General features: G+C 42.7%; 2 protein-coding genes across 4 annotated transcripts in view; both read right to left on the bottom strand.

Annotated features, from left to right (window-relative positions):
• Positions 1–193: 193 nt before the first annotated feature.
• Positions 194–4,132, bottom strand: rsph3 (radial spoke head 3). Its single transcript, XM_061753489.1, has 8 exons — positions 3,879–4,132; positions 3,343–3,424; positions 3,130–3,265; positions 2,897–3,042; positions 2,372–2,575; positions 891–1,053; positions 728–814; positions 194–414 (listed from the first exon to the last, which is right to left on the bottom strand). The coding sequence occupies exons 1-8, from the start codon at positions 3,995–3,997 to the stop codon at positions 341–343; spliced, it is 1,011 nt and encodes a 336-aa protein (XP_061609473.1). The 5' UTR covers positions 3,998–4,132; the 3' UTR covers positions 194–340.
• Positions 4,133–8,902: 4,770 nt separating this feature from the next.
• tagapb (T cell activation RhoGTPase activating protein b) overlaps positions 8,903–14,998 on the bottom strand; it is a 34,666-nt gene continuing 28,570 nt past the window's right edge. For all 3 annotated transcript variants that reach the window (XM_061753956.1, XM_061753954.1, XM_061753955.1), the window contains 6 exons: positions 14,663–14,808; positions 13,607–13,768; positions 12,299–12,408; positions 12,034–12,220; positions 11,853–11,934; positions 8,903–11,022 (listed from right to left, as the gene is read on the bottom strand). In XM_061753956.1, coding sequence (XP_061609940.1) covers positions 9,896–11,022; positions 11,853–11,934; positions 12,034–12,220; positions 12,299–12,408; positions 13,607–13,768; positions 14,663–14,808 — 1,814 coding nt within the window. In that variant the 3' untranslated portion in view covers positions 8,903–9,895. The remainder of the gene's footprint in view (positions 11,023–11,852; positions 11,935–12,033; positions 12,221–12,298; positions 12,409–13,606; positions 13,769–14,662; positions 14,809–14,998) is intronic.

Here is a 14,998-nt window from a genome sequence, read left to right as displayed (position 1 = left end):
GTAGGTTAATGTCAACATGAAACGTTTATGGAGTGAAAAAAATTAACTTAAATTAATGAATCTAAGTGAAAGTAAAGATTGTTGCCCAAATGAGTGCACTTACGCCAAGATAACATTTAGTGTGTGCGCAAGCATGATTTTACAAGTGCAAGTGCAAGGCAAGGAACTGCAATGATAAGAGGCTATACGAACAAACACTGCATGCCTGAGACAAAGTGTCTGTTTACTGCTCCTAATCGCAAACATGAGGTCAATGATGAGAACAAAGAGTCTTTGCAACTGTGACACAAAGAAATGCATGTACAAGTGTTTAGTCTGTTGTTTTTAAGAATACGAGCCTCTACTCCTCCTTTGGCCGTGACTCCAAGTGTGTATAGAGTGGCATTTTTTTCTGGGCCACATCATGGATGAGTGCTGAAATAGACAAGAATTAGTCAATTAGTTGAAAACTCATCCCTGATGTTTAAAAGAAATATCCACTGGGGGGCAGTGTAACCGCTGAAACGTTTAGAGGGACCTGAGGTGACTCAAATACTTCATTCATCCTTACTTCCCGACAGTTGAAATTTAATCATGGAACCAACAGCCGTAAATCATGTACACGCTTAATACCATGAGTAACCTTATGTGAAATTCTTGTTTTAAAGGTAGCAAGGTCTAAATAATAGAAGACCACTGGTAATTTCATTGACGTGCCTGGTTGTTCTGGAGACGTTTTTATACTTACTGTCTAAAAGCTGCCTTGCTGCATTTCTCTTTTCTAATTTGTTGTTCACCTCAACCATCAGCCATGGAAAGAAGTTTGTCTCAATATCTGTAAATCAGAAGCGCGCAGAACACTTCAAGGAGCTTCCTTAAAGTATAACTGCATTACTGATGGCGTTTCCCACCTTTCTCAACGGGGTCATAGAAGAAGCCGTGGATCCTGAGGGACTTAAAGACTGTTGGTACATGGTCAGACAGGTACTGCTGGGTGTAGGACAGCGCTGCAATCTTCTCCACAGTCTCTTTTTCCATCCTCAGTGCCTCTCTCTGCTGGGCAATACGGCGCTCCTGGAGAAAGCGAAAGGTTTACTTGGACCAGCCGTTCATTTTCCACAGTGTTTGTCCTCATTGCGGATTAGCTGGATGGAGCCTATCCCAGCTTGCCAGTCAATCACAGGCTACATGTAGACAAACAAGCGTTCACATTCACAACTATTGTCAATCTAGAGTCTTCAATGACTCTAAATTGCATGTTTTGGGAATGTGAGAAGAAGCACTTGGAGAAAATCTTTGCAAGTATGGAGAGAACATGCAGTAAGGCTGGAGCGTTGAACCCCGAACCTCAAAACTATGAGACATGCTACCCACTAGTACTCCATGCTGCGTGGGTTCACTTACGTAATCTCACTGGCATAATGACCACATTTCAACAACTCTGTTGGACGTAGAAGTGGAACAAGAAAATGCAATGGAACCCCTGCGACTGAACACAGACACTGGTCGATTTGTTTGTATTTCATAACATTTCACTGCACAGGCAATGTTTTAAAATAATAACAAATAATAAATAAATAAATAATAAAATAATAATAATAACAAGCGACTCGAGGAGACAATAACACCCTTATTGCTTTGATTGTGAGTCCGCTTTACGTCCTGTGTACTGTATATTCTTTCTTTGCTTCTAATTCTCTCCCCTTGTTGAGGAAAGTTTTTCTTTGTAAAAAAAAACAAAAACAAAAAAGTTGCAAAAATCCAAATAAAAACCTCAACTCCTGCAGAGAATTCATCCTTTAAAACTGTCTGAGCTAAGCTCTTATGAGCTACGCTGAGGTCTCAGGCCTTTTGTGGACATCTAGTTTTAGCAGCATATTTTTCTAAAAAGAAAAAAAAGATAACATTTCAAGGGATACATTTGGGAACAGGCTGCACAGTGGACGATTAGCAAGGGGTCTGGGTTCGAATATTGGGCTCTGGCCCTCCTGTGTGGAGTCTGCATGTTCTCCTCATGCTTGTGTAGGTTTTTGCCAGATACTTGCGCTTCGTCCTACATCCCCAAAAAAATGCGTGTTGGGTTCACTGAAAAGTCTAAATTGTCCAAAGGTGTGAATGTTAGTGTGAATGGTTGTCTATGTGTCCTGTGATTTTTCCGGTGACCAGTCTAGTGTGTAACCTGCCCAAAGTCAGCTGGGACAGGCTCCACTTTACTCGTGATTCTAATGAGAACAAGTGTTGTAAAAAATAGATGGATACTTACACAACCAATAGTTTTTTTGGGTGTAAAATTTTGAAGGAGCCATATCTGTTGCCAATCAAAGGCAACATTTTCCAAATCCTTCCCAAACTAATTTTCCTTGGGGAAACCAACAAATAGTCAACTGGGTACCTTTTCCTCCCTGCGGCGCCACTCCCGCTCCTGTAGCCGCTGCACCTCAGCCAGTTCGGCGTTGCGAAGCTCCTGAAAGGCCCTCTGCTGGGCTCTCAGACAGGCCAGCTCCTCCTCCTCCATCACCTCCAGCAGAGACTGCTCAATGGTCTTCCCCACCAAGACCTCCAGCAAGGGTTGCACCTCTCTGTCAAAGTCAAACAACTGCAAAAGACAATCACTGAAAACTTTCAATGTTGACGAAAATGTCAACAAATAAAACTAATATAATACAAGGTGTTCGGAAAGTCACCGTGCACTTATATTTTTATCAACTATATTGAATGTACACTGTATGCAATTGTCTGGACTCTGTACTGTACATTAAGACTTTTCCACCAACGTGCCATGTAATGGCCCAATAAGGGGTTTGTGCCTAGAACTAATTATTCGTATTTTCATGACATCATTGAAAAGCAGCCCGGCATGGATTATGTTCCACTGTACAAGACTGTGTAGAGACGTTTTGAATTCTAAGGCGCCTACCTCCCCCTCCTCTATTTGTGTTGCAACATCTTTGCCAGATTTGGCAGGTATAAAAAGCGGTGTTGCTGGTCTGTCCAGGAGAGGATCAGTCTGGCACTCGATGTGTGAAACCTCTATGTTGTAGCTCAGCTCCTCCAGATAAAGCTCTGAAATGAAACAGAAACATTGACGTTCATAATGGCGCGAAGAATGCCAGACAAGCGTTCGCCGAAATTGATAGCAAAACAATTCACCCGTTTGGACAACGTTGTGTTTTCTGCCTTGGACGGCCTCCGGAGTGGAAGATCTTCGCTGATCCTTGGTCTTCTTTTTACGAGTCACAGCTCTCCTCCTTATCTCTTGCTGTCTTTGTATTTCAGCAAGTTCTTCCTGTAGCACATTTCCAAACGAGTACACATTCAATCATAATAAATCAAGTCCGTAAATCATTCATACACTGTACCTACAGTTGATAGAAAGCGTTGGGCGTAAGTGTTTCCCCTGATGACACGGCGATCATACATGATGTTTCCATAAGTACTGTGTGCCCTGTAGACAAGAAATAATTCACAGTTTTTCCTAACCCAAGGTAGACAGGTAGCAATCATTTAAATGTATTGAGAGAAATGTTTAAATAGATTCAACTGGAGTCAAACTTTTTGTAATATTGACAGAAATGAATAAATGGCAACCTACTGGCAACAGACTGTATGAATAGCTTAGAGATGCTGTATGAACTATTTAGTAAAAGTCACAACCCAGACCAATTGGTTAAAAATATTCTCTAGGGGGCGTAATAACACAAAATTGACGCCGTCTATCAGTAGTTCATGGTTTAGAATAATTGTGTTTGTTATAGTTGTCTTTTTTCAACAACAACAACAAAAGTTAAAAAGTAATGCTTGAATACAAAATGTATCTTGTTACATAGTTTAGCATTACCAATACCCGTAGCAAAAGTGAGCAAAAAAAAAAAGTTTTCATTTTGGAACAAACAACATACTTGTCAGTCTTGTCGGTCGGCTGTTCTCTGTATTTGGAGCGGTTCTCAACGGGCCTGGGACGGCTGGAGAAAGTGTACGTTCCGCTCGTGTCTTTCCGACTGTGAGAAATAAAAGACATTATTTAAATTTTAAAAAATATATAATAAAGTAAATCCGCCGATAACGTTTTCTACTATAAGCTTGCCCGCGTGTGGTCGCGAGAACAGCAGCAGCAGCAGCAACAAGCTACCGTAGCAACCGTAACTAGGAAGTAAAACACAGCAACCGTAACCAGAAAGTGATGCAAGTGTCGTAATGTCCGGTTTTTGGAGTGGAAACAGGTTGTGTTCATTTTAACTTTGACATACAGAATATGTAGTTAGAAAGCACTAAGTGAGATGCAGAATATCATCTAGGCCTACTGAAAGTAACAGATAAACCAGTACATTGTACTACTATGCAGTTAATATAAAAGTCATCTGGTTTATTATTTTTCGTTTAAAAATAACCAACAGGAATGTGCAAAATAATTTCTATCTTGTGCAAAAGCAACAATAACGGGCAACAAATAGCTGACCCGGCGGCACGGTTAAAGCGTCAGCCTCACAGTTCTGAGGACCCGGGTTCAATCCCCGGCCCCGACTGTGTGGGGTTTGCATGTTCTCCCCGTGCCTGCGTGGGTTTTCTCCGGGCACTCCGGTTTCCTCCCACATCCCAAAAACATGCATAAATTGGAGACTCTAAATTGCCCGTAGGTGTGACTGTGAGTGCGAATGGTTGTTTGTTTGTTTGTGCCCTGCGATTGGCTGGCAACCAGTTCAGGGTGTACCCCGCCTCCTGCCCGATGACAGCTGGGATAGGCTCCAGCAAGCCCGCGAGCCTAGTGAGGAGAAGTGGCTGGATGGATGGAAATAGCTGTTCCAACTGACTTGGGGCGAAAGTGGTTGCCAGCCATTTGCAGGCCCCACATAGTCAAGTTTCAAGTCAACTTGATTTGTGCAGCCCTTAATCGCGAAAGAATCTCAAATGGCGTCACAGGCCCACATTTGACAAAGATTGTTGACAAACTCCACACAGGAAGGCCACAGCCCAGATTCAAACCCTCAACCTCAGAACAGTGAGGTGGATGTGCTAACATTTGATCGCCGTGCTAACCCCCAACTTACACTTTATTAGTTAGTTATATTTTGATACAATTATTTACAAATGTTAGGACTTGAACCCGTGTTTTTGGAGTTGTTTTTTTTTATGCCCACATACGTGTGATCTGATTCTACGTGCGGTTTTCAACAAAAGTATACAGCAGAGAGGAAGTTGAATCTCCCCTTGAGGAAGTATCAGTAGTAAAAATGAATAGTTACTTTTTGAAGCTATGTAAAAATGTGCAACGGCTTTAGTTCCATCTAAATGAACAACCTTAATCCAAACATTTAACTTTGTTATGTTCAATACTACTCTACAAATAATAATAATAATAATAATAAAAGATAAATCAAATGCTACTCCAGGCTACTGTTGACTGTAAATTGGGAGCCTGCTAGTGGTCACAGGCCCCCAAGAAGCTGCTTAGTTTGCTTATGCATATCCTGTTCTATTCTATCATACTTCTTTGGCACTCTAGACCTCCTGATGCAGTACCACAGTACCTTTCTGGGTGCGACTGTCACTGGCTTTGTCTAGCTCTCTGGGCAACCTGTATACAGTATTTCTTTCTCTCCCTCTATTTGGGCCAACGTGGCATAGAAGTCATCGTATGCCTCTTTTTTTGGCCTTCGCTTGACGTCGCATCTCCTTGTATTTCTGTCTCCTTGCCTCAGTCCTCTCAGTGTCCCACTCTTCTTAACTAACCTCTTTCCCCGTATGCTTTTTTTGCTTTTTTTTATTGCATACTTTTGTAATGCAATATTTCACATTGACTGTCTACAGAATATTATATTTATTTACCAATCACTCAGCCAAAATAGTGTTCAGTAACAGTTGTATTATTGAGCTGAGAATTGCTGCACACATTCGCACATCTCTGTGTTGTTGTTACATAACTAGCAGTTCCAATAATCAGTTTTTACGTAATGTTTCCGTCAAAGGTAGCAATGTATTTGCACTATTCACACAACACAAATAACCACACACAGTGGGTAATGTGACCTTGTTTGGGCCTACTTCATGTGTTTTGATCATCTTTCAAAGAAATCATGCATTTGTGCTCAGTTGAGTGCATTCACTTCTGTCACATGGATTATGCTTGAGCAGTCACTTATTGTTAAGCGGCATTGAGGGCTAAATGCTCACTTGTCTGCTTTGGCCTCCTCTCATTAGTCAGCCATTGAGGTTATGCAATAGACAGGGCACAGGTCCACACATTCATTTTTTTTCCTACTCACCGCATCCCCTTTGTGTTATACTCCAGGCATCCGATTCACAAAAAGAATCGAAACAATCGAAGTTGTTTATTTTTAAAAAGTACAAGATAATATTTTCATGCATTCAAGACCCTACTAAATGTATTAAAAGGGGACATATTTTGGTAAATTGACTTTTTACTTGCTTGTATACAAATAGTCGGGCCTCTGGATGCCTGCCCTCCCATCAGGTGTGAAATTGTGCAACCCAGTAAATCTTTCCTTGCCTATTTCTTGATACAAAATAACCACCGCCTCTACAACACCATTTTCCCCATATGACATGAGCAGTTGGGCTGGGTGAAGATCCGGAGCCACTTTAAAGCAACAGCTGGAGTCCGGCTACCAGATGACACTGTTGAAAACACTATCATGCAAAAACACCCACATCCCTCATGGGTGTCACGCCTCTGTTATGTCATGTCAAAACCTGTAGGTACACCAAACTGCATTGAGTTTTGCTGGATGCACAGATTTGCATTAGCTCATTGCGTTAGCTTCTGATTACCAGCACATACTTGATTGCCGACGCGGTAGCGGTGAGGTGCTATTTGTTTTTTGTCAATGTGCCTCATACACACAGTTTAGCAGATAAAGTACTGTCTCCAATAGTTAAAATGCCTCTTTTGTCTTTATGGCCATTTGGCTGTTTTCCACAAATCAGGTTTCAGGTCTCGCAAGTTGCTTCTGGGTAACACTCTTCCCGATCGCAGCCAATTTATGATGAAAGCCGAACTCGCCATTGACCCAGCCGTGTATGGGGTGGCGTGTCCAGTTGTTCTTGGTTGAGTACAGCCGGCCCTTCAGAAATGGCCTTATAATTTAGTTTAAAGTCACAGTTCACTGTGGTTAATCAACTCTTTGACGATGCCGTTCAGTGAGCTGTTTGGCCACTTTGACAACTCTAACTAATTAATCATGTTGCTTTTGCATGATTCATTTTCTTGGTATTCTATTTAAAGAGATTACACAAATTGATTACTATCAATGAATGTATGTACTGGTACAGATGAACTCTCATAGACCCTGAACAATGCACCTAAAGTCACCCAGTGGCTTATTGATGATAGATGGCTAACTATCACAATCTGCCATAATCCAGGCGTTTGGCCCTTAATATCTTATAACGTTATTAGCGTACAGCCACTTGAGTAGCTGAGCCATGACCATGACTTGCCTTTCACTTTCAAATTGCACCTTTTTCCTTTCACACTGTGCCACGAATCGATGAACAAGAGGCAGGCAGTAATATACAGTCACGACATGAAATTCTAATGATATATTTAAGCCTTTACAGGCTAAGGCACTAAGTGACTTGAGTCAAAGTGACCAGGCAGCAAATAAATGAAATTATAATGAATTGTGTTTGGTGATGTCTGCATGCACTACACACAGTACACACAGAGCAGTGTATGAAACTGCTGCCTGAATTGACTATCTTTTATGTCCTTATGGGTGTTTATTTCTGTTACATAACAGTGTGGCTAATTAACATGTTAACCTCCTCCACACTGGGTTTCTCTACCCATTATATGACTAACTAGGCTGGGATAAGATCTAGATCCACTTTTAAGCAACAGCCAGAGTCCTGTATTTACAATATGTTTGGTGAAGTGTCCATACACCACATACTGCACACTAGTAGTGCTGCCTTCATTAGTGAAAATGATTTTATTTATTTCCCCACCAACCAACCCTCTGGCCTTTGCTTCGGCAGGTAGAAGCAAGCAGCTGGCGGGAGCACGGTATGTCTCGACGGTATGTGCCCCGCGCATGTCTGGTGACCTGTCCAGGATGCCCAGAGTCAGCTATGATACGCTTTAGCGCACTTACGACCATAATGACAATGACTGATATAGACAATGTATGGATGAATGCACAATTATGTCCTCTTTTAAAATAACGCACTTCAAACTAGATTGTAATGAGGAGAACTGCATTTGTCAACATTGCCATGATGGACCAGGATCACTTTTGTGGTTTATTTTGTTGTTGGACCAGCCAGGACACCTATTGTGCTGTGTTGCTGCTAAAAGAGCTTAACAATATTTACTTCAATATATGAAGTTACAACCCAGAAATGCTAGCTTAGTGTTGGCATGTACAGGACAATATCCATCAATCCGTTCGCTTAACTGCCTATCTTTACTAGGGTCGCGGTTACAGCACAATATACAGTACATATTAGTTGAATATGCTTCTTTAAGTCCACGGCTTCTTCACTATTGTCGATTTGTATGTATGAAAGTGACTAATTAAAAAGTTCACTAAAAGTGAAATTAAATATTACAGATGTCAGCAATGATCACTTGACAATCATTTTCTTGTCTTGAATTAAACCAACTCGCTCATATCAAACACGAAAGGAAGAAGATTTAAGAGGAACAATAATTCAGAGAAAAACCAAATCCGTCCATGTGACTGTTTCTGGTTTCCTTTTTTTTTTTTTTTCTTTTTTTTGGAGCGTATGTGTCAGAACACAGTGTTCTCTCAATGACTCACTTTGTTGCATAACAACTGGAGCAAATAGAAGTTGATCTTGACAGTAGTTTTTCAATCATATAACTGTCCACCATTTATTCCACTCCCAGTTGCTGTAATCCGTATTGCTACTGTTCTTTTTTCAGTTTACAAATAAAGAACTATTATTGTCAACAATATCATTTAATGTAGTGGAACAAGAAGGCCATTACAACAAGCAAGGAAAACACATACTTAAGTCACGACTGTATTTAAATATAGTAAAGTGCAAAAGTTTAAGGCCATTATTATAGTGTTGTGTAGCTTTGCAAAAATTACCATATTTGTCTCTTCAATTGGATACAAGCAGATGATACAAAAAAACTGAAAAAAGGCTCAAGTGAAAAGCATTTAGTGTGACAAACCCCCCACCCCTTTAGTACACTTTTATTTTCCATACACATTATTATACTTCAATAGCTTGTAAGAAGCTGGACTGTACATGACAATCAGTATTATTTACTAGTTAAAAATGCACACTAAAAAAACTGTTCCCATTTTTTTTATATCAAAATGCCCGTCATTAAAACAACACAGGTTGTGGTGGCCAAAGACTTTTGCACATTACTGCATTAAATATTACAATCAAAACAAACAGACAAACATACTTTAATAGCTTCATTTTGATGGACTAAATATGTATCAATACTGTACATTTGTACTCAATAATAGTACTACTCGGGAAGTAGTAATACGACTACTCAGGAATGGCATCTACTGTATGTGTAAACATTTATACATATGTGGTATACATGTAGCACACGGAATTCAGAGAACAATAAACCAATTGCATTATATGAACACGCATTTCTCCAGCAGAGTTTGACTGCAGGGAGAGAGAAAGAAAAGCTCATTTCCAATTGCTGCAGCCTGGAAACACAGTCCCTTTGTCATGAGGCTGCCAGCGTTATGTCATAGTCCAAAATGACTGAACCGTGGGGGAGCAATTGGGGGCACAATGTCCTGCTGAGGCACAATTATCGGGGGAAAATCAAATTCCAGCCAAAAGTAGAACACACAGAGTGAAAACTGGCCCGAAAGCTATGGGTTGTGTGCCTCGAAGACATGGGTTGAGTATAATTAGTCATTTACTGTATGTGCAGCCGTCTGATGTTCAGTCAAACATAGGACTCTTTAGCATATGGAAATTCCTCAAACGCAGACTGGCTGCATCTCCGTGATACGGCCTCCCGATGACCCGCTGCGGACACGGACTCGGACACGGCCCTCTGGCGGGAGATCAGGTTGCCCTCTGCACTTTCATCTTGTGCTTCTCGCTTGCAACCGTCAGTGCGGCGGTTGTCGAAGTAGCTCGGCGGGAAGGAATAATTCCCAGAAGACGGGCGGGATCTTCTTTCCAGAGCAACGGCGTCATATACAGTCATGGAACCGTAACGCGGCACAAGAGGCGCGTTGTGCACCGCCTGCTCGTACGGAGGCGGCCTGCAGGGCAGCCTACTGTCGACCAGCCTGAACACTTCGATGGCTGACAGGGGCCGCTGCTTGGGCTCGGTCGGAGAGAGCGCTTCTCTCTGAGAGTCCTCCTGGAGCGTTCCACAAGGGAAGGCGTTGTCATTCTGGTGCTCCTTCTTCAGGCTATTCCTGCTGAAGGCTCCTAAGCTCCTGGTGCGCATCAGGACCTTACAGGCAGCTCTCAACGAATTTGAACGCTTGGTCTCACTTGAAATCAACACCGGTGAGTCCTCCTCAGGCCTCGGCGGATCCACGATGTTGTGGCTTGTTCTCCTGGAGCATGGTGGCGAGCCTGCCGGCGAGCTGGTGAACACGGAGCTCTCGGATTGGTTGGAGGCCGCGCTCTCGAGGGAAGAGCTAGAGCAGCCCGTGACTTGATTCCCGGTGTAGCTAAGCCGGTCTATGTTAGAGCAGCTGCTCAGTTTTGAAAAAGACAAACCAGGCCGCTGGTTTCCTCTTTGTCCCGTTTGCCAGAAGGAATCTTCAGAGATCTGCTTTTTCAAAGGCTGCTCTGCGAAGTTCTCAACGGAGCAGTCGTCGTGGCTCCTGGAATGGCCGCAGAGGTTCAACGCGTCGACCGAGGGCAGGATGATGGGCTCGGAGCAGCGACGGTTGAAGGCAGGCTTGGAATTGAAGATCGCGTCGGACGAACATGTCGAAATGGTGACGCTGAGGCTGAGGGAGGGAGACGATCCGCTTCCCCCGGCGTCCCCATCTCCGTCCGGATCGGTACTGTCGTACGCCGAGTCGTGATGCTGGGAGGACACGGAGTCTGCAAAAAAAAAAAAAAAAAGCTCCATTAATAAGTGTGCATGTGTGTAAAAGTTTCAGGTATCTCTACTTTACTTGAGCATGTATTTCTCTGATGACAATTTCGCTTTTAATTCCCATTTGAAAACATATCTGCACTTTCTACTCCTTACTTTGTCAAAATCGACTCGTTAAACCGACACCTGCTCAGACCACGTCAAACTTTTGACGCAATGTAGACCGCTTGTCTAATGCGATTTTGGTGAAGTTGATCGAGGTGCTGGCAGAAAGATACAAACTCTGGAAATGTGTCATATTTCATTCATAAATATATGAACAGCGTGCATTGAACCCTCAGAATCATTATAGAAATCAATTAATTGAACACATTATTATATTATTATATAATATTTGTTTAAATCATCCCACATACTGGGCAACATGCAGCTTTGTGTGGTTGGAGGGGGTAAACGAACGATCGTTGGAGAGCATCTAGATCAATGAGGTCCGCGGAGATATTTAAGTCGCCAGCGGTTTTTCACCAGCTTATTCTGTATTTAATAAGGGTACCCGCTAATGTTCAATGCTCCAGTCATGCATGGATCGCTTAGTCCTCTATAGTCCGCATATAAAGATATCGCCATGTAAGACTATTTGCGCCGCTTTAAAGGGAATGAAAGAAGCGGCTTTGATTGGGCAGGGTTGAAGTCGGCTATGGTGATGCTCACACCAGTCCAGACGTCCCATTTTAAATGCGTTGGGGGTATACCGGCCCATGAAAGTGAGGCCACATTCAAATCTTGCCAGCAATTTTAACACTAACTCCCCTCTAATATGTGTTTTGTTAGGCACCTTCATCTGTATCCAGGAGGTGTGGGATATTCTCTCCAAGGATCTCACAGTGTTCAATCAGGAATTGAGTGAGCTCTGTGACCTGCAGCATACAAAAATAAAGAACTAAATATCAACATGGCAAGTTTTTTTGTTTTTTTTTGCACCATGCAGCTCGAGAGCACAAGATGCATCGAGCTACCTTTTTCATCGTCTCCTTCTGCTCTTCAAGCTGCGTGACCTCCATTTGCAGCAAGGTCGGGCCGATGCACACCGCTAGGTTGTAGGCGTCCATCTTGTTGTGGTCAGCATTCTCAAGGATGTGATAGAGGACGCAGGCGAGGTACTGCAGGAGGAGTTTGTTGGGACCGGGGAGCTTGTTTACCACTCTGAAGAGAGGAGGATGAATTTCCCAATTCTTATTTAGTCACAGTATGTAATGATGCCACTGAGAGTCATTAGCCCACCTTCTGAGCTCTTGCTCTCTCTGCTGGCTCTCTTCCCTCTGCAGAGCAGTCATCCACTCTTTGTAAAGTTCACACACCAGCAGGCTCCCAGGAAGGTCTTTCAGAAAACTCTAATAACAGTAAAGAGAACCCGAATTTAGACCTGAGACAGCAACGTATTATTATGGAAAATTAAAAGGAAATTGTGCGGAAAGGAAATTACATGGTGAAGCCCCTTGAAAGGTAAGAAGGGAAAATTTAAGTGCTTGCAAAATTATGCATGCATTTTTCAAGTATAATTTGCAATTGCAGAGTACAGGAAATGATGCATTGTGACTTCTTCTTCTTTTCCTTTCGGCTTGTTTCTTTTAGGGGTCGCCACTGCGTGGCACCCTTTTCCATGTAAGCCTATCACCTGCATTCTCCTCTCGAACACCAACTGCCCTCATGTCCTCCCTCACGACATCCATCAACCTTCTCTTTGGTCTTCCTCTAGCTCTCTTGCCTGGCAGCTCCATCCTCATCATCCTTCTACCAATATACTCACTATTTCTCCTCTGGACGTGTCCAAACTATCGAAGTCTGCTCTCTCTAACTTTGTCTCCAAAACATCAAACCTCGGCTGTCCCTCTGATGAGCTCATTTCTAATTTTATCCAACCTGGTCACTCCGAGAGCGAACCTCAACATCTTCATTTCTGCCATCTCCAGCTCTGCTTCCTGTTGTCTCTTCCGTGCCACTGTCTGTAATCCGTACATCATGGCTGGTGTCACCACTGTTTTAGAAACCTAGCAGATACGCTTCTGTCACATAACACACCTGACACCTTCCTCCACCCATTCCAACCTGCTTGGACCGTTTCTTCACTTCCTGACCACACTCACCATTGCTCTGGACGGTTGACCCCAAGAATTTAAAGTCCGCCGTCTCCCTGTAGCCTCACTCTCCCCCCACCACCCCTCTCATTCATGCACATATATTCTGTTTTACTTTGGCTCCCTGCTTTCAGTGCAGATCACAATGTCATCTGCAAACATCACGGTCCACGGGATTCCAGTCTAACATCATCTGTCAGCCTATCCATCACCACTGCAAACAGGAAGGGGCTCAGGGCTGATCCCTGATGCAGTACCACTTCCACCTTAAATTCGTCTGTCACACCTATGGCACACCTCACCGCTGTTCTGCTGCCCTCGTACATGTCCTGTATTATTCTAACATACTTCTCTGCCAAAGGCGGCACATCAAGTAAGTAAGGAAAGTAGTGCAGTGCAGCAAAATGTTGGTTAAAGTACACGTTAATGCCGTGATATCAGAAGAGGGACATACTTTGAGCAGCCCGACCAACAGAGCGACAGGCTGCGCCTTCATGTCCACTTCCAGGCCGCCGTCGAGCCGATCCCTGACGACCCTCATGTTCTTGTTATTGCACGGCTTCCGAAACACTCCCTCTGTGGACGGCCCCCTTTTCCTCAGCAACACCAGCATCTCCTGGCCGGAGGAATCGAAGTCAGATTACCATAACAACAGTGGTGTGTAGAGACGAATGGGACTAAAAATTAAAGCATGCAACACGTGTGCTCAGATGGTTTCTTGTGCTAATTAAGAGACCCGAACAATCAGTCAGTTTGTGTTTGATTATTTTTTTAGCTCATTTTTGGCAATATTCCGCCACATACAGATATAGTCTGTGATTTATTTATTTATTTTTGCGCCTTTTACTGCATTGAGTTTTCAATTACACAACATGAGTCAGTATAAAATATCCTTTCATTTTTATTTTTTGCACAATGTACAGGTTGCCAAACAACCTCAATCATGTCCTCAGTACCACCTTTTTTTCTTATATTGCTAATAGTAAAGCTTCCACTTCTCCAAATGAAAATGTAACTCCTCTATGGTGAGCAAATGGTATCTCCCCTTCTTACATTAAAATTGTGTTATTCATTTGCTCCATTGGAGTGCAGTGAGCCATTAAAAACCACTTTTGGAAATATGAAAATATTGCAGTACATAAACTAGCTGCCTTGTCCACAAATTGATAAAAAAAATCAAGTGTTGAGCCTAGAATGAAACCCATTTTAGCCAAATTGTATGGTTCAATAACAAGGATTTTTTTTTAAAAAAAAGCTTGTTTTTGTGCATTATAAGTGGCCGCGATAAAGCCAAACGGTACAATTTGATGTAAACAGTATATTACATATATTTTTAAGGAGCATGTGGTGGAAATGCTAAAATCAGATAGAAAAAGAAAAAAAAACACCCTTGTAAAGTTTCATTCCATTGCATTAACATATCTAAAATGGTGCAAAACAAAAAAGGAAGCGAGGTGCACACAAATGGTCAGCATTGCGCTCAAAGGTTAAGGTCAAACGAATGACTTACTGTGATGGGTTTAGGGAGAGAGCTGTCATCCGGACACACTTTGCAGAGGGGCCGTCCAAAAAGCTGAGTCTTGGCGTCTGACTGAGTTGCTTTGCTGATGAAACTCGAGCCCTTCTTCAGCTTCCTCACCAAGCTCCACTTAGTTTCTGCCAGGAGCAATAATGTTCCATCCATCAGCTTGACAAATGTATGCATTTACGTGCAATTCAACTCATTCTCCAGAAGTGTGTACGAGGAGTGCCATTGTGACAGAAAGTCTTCGCACTTGTCTGTTTCCTCTTTCTGTACTTTGCTTTCGTGCCACTGCTCATATGGCACTTTTTGCAGGGCTCCTCC

This window comes from Phyllopteryx taeniolatus, chromosome 18 (assembly GCF_024500385.1).
Source record: "Phyllopteryx taeniolatus isolate TA_2022b chromosome 18, UOR_Ptae_1.2, whole genome shotgun sequence".
In the NCBI taxonomy this organism is placed as follows: Eukaryota; Metazoa; Chordata; class Actinopteri; order Syngnathiformes; family Syngnathidae; genus Phyllopteryx; species Phyllopteryx taeniolatus.
The sequence above is the reverse complement of the archived record's forward strand: the minus strand, read 5'-3'. Positions and strand labels throughout refer to the sequence as shown.

Excerpts from the sequence above, each read along its gene's own strand:
- rsph3 (XM_061753489.1), bottom strand. The coding sequence starts at position 3,997 with ATGTCTTTTATTTCTCACAGTCGGAAAGACACGAGCGGAACGTACACT. Across the intron at positions 3,043-3,129 it reads ACACAACGTTGTCCAAACGG|AGCTTTATCTGGAGGAGCTG; the intron begins GTGAATTGTTTT and ends GTTTCATTTCAG. Across the intron at positions 2,576-2,896 it reads CACAAATAGAGGAGGGGGAG|TTGTTTGACTTTGACAGAGA; the intron begins GTAGGCGCCTTA and ends TGTCTTTTGCAG.